The sequence below is a fragment of the Pteropus alecto genome, unplaced genomic scaffold (assembly GCF_000325575.1).
Source record: "Pteropus alecto unplaced genomic scaffold, ASM32557v1 scaffold79, whole genome shotgun sequence".
NCBI classification, from domain to species: domain Eukaryota; kingdom Metazoa; phylum Chordata; class Mammalia; order Chiroptera; family Pteropodidae; genus Pteropus; species Pteropus alecto.
In genome coordinates this window covers 11,645,449-11,652,868 of record NW_006494612.1, presented here as the reverse complement: position 1 = coordinate 11,652,868, position 7,420 = coordinate 11,645,449, and the positions used below count along the sequence as shown (strand labels likewise).

Genomic DNA, 7,420 nt, shown 5'->3' with positions numbered 1-7,420 from the left:
CAGTAGGGAGCCCCACCGCGACCCACCCGCAGTCCCCGCCCCGCGCAGCGCACGCCTTATGTAAGCGCCCGAGGCCCCGCCCCCAGCAGGCTCCGCCTCCGCCCAGCTCCGGCTCGGGCTCTGGCTCCCGCTCCGCGGGCGGAGGGGCAGAGAAGCCGCAGCTGCAACTTCGCCCAGAGCGACGGATCCCGGGCTCAGCCGGGAACCGAGCCGTCACCGCGGAGCCGCCGCCTTCCCGTTCCGGGCCTCAGCTTAGCCGGCTCGGCCATGGCAGCCGCCGTCGCCGGCGTCGCGGCGAATCTGGCCCCTGCGCTCTCCGCCCGTCGCTGAGCCGCCGTTAACCAACCCGCCCTCCCGCCGGTGCTGCCGCGGCCCAGGCTCCACACAAGTTTCTGCCGCCGAAGAAGCAGGAGGCGAAGGCGGAGGAGGACGGACGTGGGAAGTCGGGAGCCCCCGGCCCACTCGGCCCTCCCGCCCGCGATGTGGGGGCGCTTCCTGGCCCCGGAGGCCGGCAGCCGGGACTGCCCAGGCGGAGCCCGCAGCTTCCTAGCGGGTAAGTAACTGGACAGTCTCCAGCTGGGATGGGGGTCGCGGCCGACCGTGGCGCTTCAAGACCCCGCCGCCGCTCCGCTCCTCCTCAGGCCCGGTTCACCCAGGCCGCCTCCCCGACGCCGCGGCGCGACAGCCTGCCCGCAGCGTTTCCTCCCGGCTGCCGACAGCCCGGCCCCGCGGGTGACATCTGGTGGGCCTCGTTCCCGGCCCTGTCCGCCCCGCTTCGCGCCCCTGCGCCCAATTTAAAGCTCTCTTGGGCCTCCTCGGGTTAGGCTTTGTTATCCATCCTCCTCCCTTTTCCGCAGAGGTTGTGTGGCGAACGTGGATAACGGGGCTCACGGGCACACGGGCTTGGGAAGGTCGCTGCGACCGCGCTGCTGCTGCAGCGGCGGCGCGGGCATCTGCTGTGCCTTTGCCTGCAGCCGCTACTTTAGGGCGCGTTTGGGGGCGGGAGGAGGCTGCTACTGATGCCGTCGCTGCAAGTGACTCCCGAGGGGACCTGGTCGCCTCCTCGCAGCACTCTCTGGAGTAAGAGGATGACACGTCGTGCAAGAGCCAACCGGTATTTGAGCAATGAGGGTGTTAATCCATTTGCCTCTCATTTTCCCCGTCAAGGAAAATTTAGGGTTTGCCGCCTTGGGTGTGCAAAGGAAGCTGTTCGTGTCGGACAGCCATTTCATGCCTACATCGCTCAGAAGTTGTGTAGGAGCCTCCAAATTAAGATAAATCTAACCCTAATTTGGCATAAAAAATAAGGCTTGGGTTGTCTGTGACAAGTTATCTAACGTTGACAGTTCCTCCAGTTACTTTAATCTTAGTTGAATTTTGAACTCTTTTGAGAAGCTGAAAGTTATATGGATCTTTTATTCAGAAAAAAACGCCATATGTACATGAAATTTTACGTGGTCGTAGGGTCCTATTAAATAACCTTGTTCCACAAAACGTTAGAGCTCTACTTTTGTAACTGACATTTTCGTAAACATTTCCATAGCTATTTGCAAAACAAAGCAGAAGCAGCTTTTAGAAGTGATATTTTGCTGGTAGTATTTTCTGCTATTTAAAAAATATCAGAAACAAACACACTACTAATTAAAATGTCAATACAATTCTTTGACAAATAGAAATTGTGTGTATATGTATATATATATTCAAGGTGTATAACTTGATGTTTTCATTTGTATACATTGTGAAATGATCTCCACAAACTAATTAACATATTCATCGCTTCACATAGTTAACTTTTTTTCTTTCTGGTGTGTGGTGAAACACTTAAGATCCACCCCCTTAGCAAATTTCAAGCATACAATACAGTATGGTTAAGTACATTAGCTCTAGACATACACGTTTTTAAAATCCAGGGTTAGATTTCACATCGTTCTGTTAAATTTGGTCATGCAACACTTTTAAAAATAATAGAATTTAACGTAGGCAGGAGTTTGGTAAGAATATAAGTAGGGAATTACTTTTTCTAAAATATACAGTATTTGTCCTAAGAAGAGGAGACAGCAGTTGAGAGATTCCTGATGCTTTCTGAGTATTTACAAATCCTGCAGAGTAACTTCAGTGAGTGAGAAGACATCTCTTTATTTCTAAGGGGCTAGAGGGAGTGGTTTCCATTATCTGTACATGTCAAAAGTCATCTGTAATGTCTTTGTAACCTAACCTTTTAAAATTTACTTGTAATAATAATGTTTGGAGGTATAATATCACCAACGCATTGTATCAGTTTTCCCATCGTTTTCTATGAGAAAGAAAACAATGCTTAGAAGTTAAGTAACTGAAGGGAAGACCTTGAAGATATATTGCAGTCTCTAAACCTTTGCTGTGGCAAAGAATATAGTGGAAGAAGATGCTTTATAAATACTACCTGAGTTTAAGGAATTTGGACAGTATATCTTTACAAAGGATGTATTTTATCTCAGCTTTGACAATAAACTATTGGTAAGTTAGGACATGCCTTTTCAATAAAAAGATTTTCAGGTCAATGCTGATAATTGTTTACATTAATAGTGATGTAATTGTTATATTTCTTTATTCTTCTTGAGCAAACAAATATTTAAAATTATTTTTTAGTTTAAAAAACTTTTACATTAAATGAAAAATCTTACGTGTGTGGGTTTTTTTTATAGCAAATGAGCAGATGATAAGCGTCAGTATATTGACCTCTGAGTTAATTCATTTAGGGATTTTTTTTTTCTTTATGAAAATCTGAAGAAAATTTATATTTTTGAAATATTGTCCAATATATCTATAAGTAACAAGTGATTTTAGAGCTTTTCTGAGAACAAAGGGAACCAGAATTGTTCAATCAGAATTGAATTTATCAGCAGTCATTTTGGTCCACAGGGATAAGTAAATAATTTCTGGGATTTAAATGAGTTTATTTCAATATGTGGGTTAATTCTAGGTGTCCTAAATTGGTTTGTTTATGCAAATAATGTAACTAGACTAAAAGGAAAACCCAAATATAGAACCAGTGTTGTAAAAAATTGGACGAAACTTTCTTTTTAAGGTAATGGCAGTAAAAACAAATATGAATAATGTGTTGTTTGGAACATACTGAACTTTTAAACTTTGCTTTAGAATTTAATTTTGTTATGGTTTTACCAACAATTTTCAGCTTTATAGAGTAACTGTGTTTTAAGTGAAAATAAGATGGATATTTTCTTATACTTCCATATAATCAGATACTCCTCCCCCCCCTTTTTTTCTATTGGCAAGTATGGTTAGAAAGCTCATTTTAAATAGAACATGTGATATGTCTTTTATGCGTTTGGTTGAGTGTGTTTGAGAATACCCTATTATTCAAAATGTGTAATAGTTTCAAAGTTAGATGAAGGATGAATGTATTTCCTTTAGGCTTTAAAAGTCTAGTATGATATAGTTATATTTCAAGTACTTATACCTAGTTACATTGAATTTGTTTCTTTTTATAAATTATAATTTAAAAATATTAATATATTCAACCCTTAAAACATTCAGAGATAGGATGTGACAGTTTTAAAATGTGCTAAAAATAAAATGTTACGGAAAACACTTACATGATCTGAAGAAACGTCATTTGTTCAGTGCCTCAAGCTTTAAATCTACCTCTTTCTAGTTGATGCATTGCCATAAGGTGTTTAGTGATGTCATAATGATGGTGGTGGTAACTGGTATGATTATATCAAACACTAAGGTTTTCTGCTGTGGTTCTGAATTAGATGGACCTAAAAGTACTATGGTAACAATGAAACACAACTCTTTTGCCTAAACTCAATTAGACATGTTCTTTTATAATAGGCATTTGTGGGTGAGGGACGAATTTCAACTTTAGTGAAATGAACCTGATTAGTAATTGAAATTCGATCGCTTCTTGGTTGGAATGAAGCTGGTAAATTAATTTGAGGCCAGGCAATAAATGGTGAGTTGACAACCTCTTTTGTCATGTTGTGAATATTTCTGTATGTTGAGAACAGAAAGGCTTTACAGAGTCATGATTTTTCTGACTGGATAAAATGTGTTGTATGTGTACTCTGAGAAAAAGATGAAGTTACAAAATCTCCTAGATAGTTTTTTATTGACTGATAGCTTAATTCGTTCCCTCAAATTGTGCATTGAAAAATGAATATGATCATTTAGGTAATTTTTAAAGCTACAATGAGTACTACTATTACTACTTTAAGAATATTCATATTTTACACTGGCAAAATGATATTCTAAAAAGTGGGAATTATTGTATAAAGTGTTTCATTTTAACAATGGGAATGATCAACATAAAAAGGACTTAAAGTTGCTCATTATAGTAATATTTTACTTCCACTTTCTATTTTTCTTTAATTAAAAAAAATCCATTGTTACTTAGCATAGTGCTTGGCACGTAAGTACTTGGTTAATATTTGCGAATGGTAGGCATTGTACTGGGCTATAGGGATACATTATTGAACAAGAAAGATAAGGTCCCAGTTGTAAGGGAGCTTACATTCTAGTGGGAATAAACAGTCTATAAGTAAACTAAAGATAATTCAGCTGGTGTTAAGTCCTGTGAAGAAAAGGAAACTGGGCAAGATGGCAGAGAATGGGCAGAGAAGCCTACTTTGAGTAGGCTGGTCAGGGAAGGCCTCTCTGAGGAGGTAACACTACTGAGACCTGAATGATGAGAAGGAACCAGACATGAGGGGAGGAGTGTTTGGGTGAGTACAGAAACAGCTCCTTGGTGAAAGTGAGTTTGGGGAGTTTGAGGAATAGCAAAAGCCAGAGAGTCTGGAGTATAGCCAGCAGAGATGTGAGGTGAGGGAGTCCTGATGGAAGGCATTGTAAGAAATTTGGATTTTATTTTTCATGGGGGAAGCGGTCTATGAAAGGGTAGGAGAGATGACTGTTCTTCTACTCAGCATATTGAGTGCCTCCTATGGGACAGATACTTTCCTATGTATTGGGGAAACAAAGTAGACATTTCTTATCCTTGGTGTTTACAGGTCTCTTCTGTCCTTTCTGTGGGGGAAGAAATTGTGGAGGGGAGGGAGAAAGAATAGCAATAGAGAAGCCAGTTAATAGGTCATTGCAATAATTAGGTGAGAGATGATGGCTTGGGTTTGGAATATACTTGAGAAATAAAGCTGGCAGGATTTACTGATAATTTGGAGGTGGCAGATGAAGGAAAGGTGGTATCTTAATTTTGGCTTCAGTAACAATAATGGATGGTGGTGTCATTTCCTGAGTTGGGGAAGAGTGGAATCAAGAGTTGAAGAAGATAAGTGGAATGAAGAGTTCTCTTTTAGTTATGTGAAATTTGAGTTGCTTTTTAGAGATTCAGGTAAGATGTTGCATAAGAAGTTGGCTATACAGTTCAGTAGGGAGATGGGAGAGGCAGAGGTAGTAATTTTGAGAGTTACTTGTGTATATATGGTGTTTAAAGGTGATCACATGGAAAGAATATAGAAAAGACAGCAGAGATTGTAGATAAGACAGCAGAGGATCAAGCTCTAGGACATTTAATGTTCTGGTCAGGTAGAGGAAGAAGAATCATCCAAAGAGACTGAGAAGGAGCAGCCAGTGAGATAAGAGTAAAACCAGGATGTTGTAGTGTACCAGAAGAGAAGAGACTAAAGGAAGATCACCAAAGTCTCGTGCTTCCAAGAGGCCATGTAAGATGTCAGAAGAGAATGGATCAATGCCACTGGCCAGTTTCAGTGAGAGACTTAAAAATTTAAAACTTGAGACTAAAGATACTCTAATCCAGTGAGCTCATTTTATTGTGTAGAGATTGATAAATAAGGGCTCAATAAATGTTTGAATTCCTTTCCTGTTATCACTTCTCAAGCTAGGGTAACCAACTGTCTGGGTTTGCCCAGAACATTCAGCTTAAAACTACGGTAAGTTCCTCCTGGGATGACTTTTATTGAACAGCGGCTAAGCCTTGACGAGAGGACTCTGCCCAGGGCATCTGAACTGGTGTTAAGTGTTCCTTTCCGTCAGAATAGGAGATTTTCTCAGTCAGGGAACCAGACTAGTGTTTAGTTTTATTTCATGTTCTGGCTTGAGAATCTATCTCAAAATAGAACAAGTTTTCCCCACTATCTGAAAGTAGAGTGTTCCTTTGAGACCTTCTTTATAAGCCAAAATGGCATAAAGTAAAGAAGTAATTACCATTAATTTTTATGGGAAATTTTTTTTGGGTGTTCCCAGGCTCAGAAAATAACATACCAAATCATGCCAAATAACACATAAAACCTAAAATAATATTAGCCTAAAGTAAAAGCAATGCCACTCTTACTGCTCAGGGTGTATACTGCCTTTATGAGGGCTTGCTGCAAAGGCAAACACTGAAATATATATTTTTTACCTTTTTTCATAAAAGTGAAAATCCTCTTTGGATTTCTTCCTGCTTTTGAAAACAGGTACAGATGTTCTTCTGCTTAGATAAAGTTATGTCCTAATAAACCCATCATAAATTGAAAATATCTTAAGTTGAAAATGCATTTAATACACCTAACCTGAACATCCTAGCTTATTCCGGCCTAGACATGCTCAGAACACTTAGATTAGCCTCCAGTTGGGCAAAATCATATAACACAAAGCCTATTTTATAATCAAGTTGAATAGCTCATGTAGTTTATTATGTGTATTGTGTTTGCACCATTGTAAAGTCAGATTGTAGTTAAACATCTGGGTTGGGGACCGTCGTATTAATGTAGGTCTTTTATAAAAGTGAAGTGGCATAAAGCAGACTTTTGAAAAACAGGGCATACCAGTAACTCTGTGTCTATTTTTGCTGCTTCTGCGATAAATTGTTTTAAAAATTCATTACATAGTGTTAAATTAATTCAAGTTGATAAGATTTCAAATTACTTTAAAGAGAGTGAATTTAAGGAACTTTATTTTATGCCCTTTTTACATAGATGTCTAGTGAATAAACTTGATTGCTTTATTGATGCTACTTTTTAGTACTGAAGTCCAGAGTTCTGAAATGAACGATAGTTTTTATTTATCCTTCTGGAAGAGAGTGAGATGAAGGATTGGGACTGCATTTCACGTAAAGTTTGACATTTTCTATGAAGTGGTTACATTGCTCTTGTAGAGACAGATTGTGTTGATTGACCAGTAGAAATATATATTGCCTTGCCATGACATCACTCAAGCTTTTCTGAAGCCTTTTCATTAATATCAAGTATTCCATTTCATTGTAGGAATAGTGTACAGAAAAGTTCAACTCGACATGAAGTTCTTTAATTTTGTGGAGATATCTATAAGTCCTCAAAACTTATTTTGGAGTGTTTTAAAATTTTGTTTTAGTTCTGGCATTTAAATGTATTGTATATGGAATTTAGGTTCCTAAGTGTCAGAAAATTAATGGCTAATTGAGAAATATTAGCCTGCTCTGCTTTGG

The 7,420-nt window shown here is 39.8% G+C and overlaps 1 protein-coding gene across 3 annotated transcripts in view; it reads left to right on the top strand.

Moving 5' to 3' along the window:
* Positions 1 to 25: 25 nt before the first annotated feature.
* CEP85L (centrosomal protein 85 like) overlaps positions 26 to 7,420 on the top strand; it is a 125,201-nt gene continuing 117,806 nt past the window's right edge. For 2 of the 3 annotated variants that reach the window (XM_015600122.2, XM_015600121.2), the window contains exon 1: positions 104 to 553. In XM_015600122.2, the coding sequence (XP_015455608.1) occupies positions 481 to 553 (73 nt within the window). In that variant the 5' untranslated portion in view covers positions 104 to 480. Of the gene's footprint in view, positions 554 to 7,420 lie in introns of all 3 variants that reach the window. The other variant, XM_006926125.3, reaches the window with a different exon arrangement.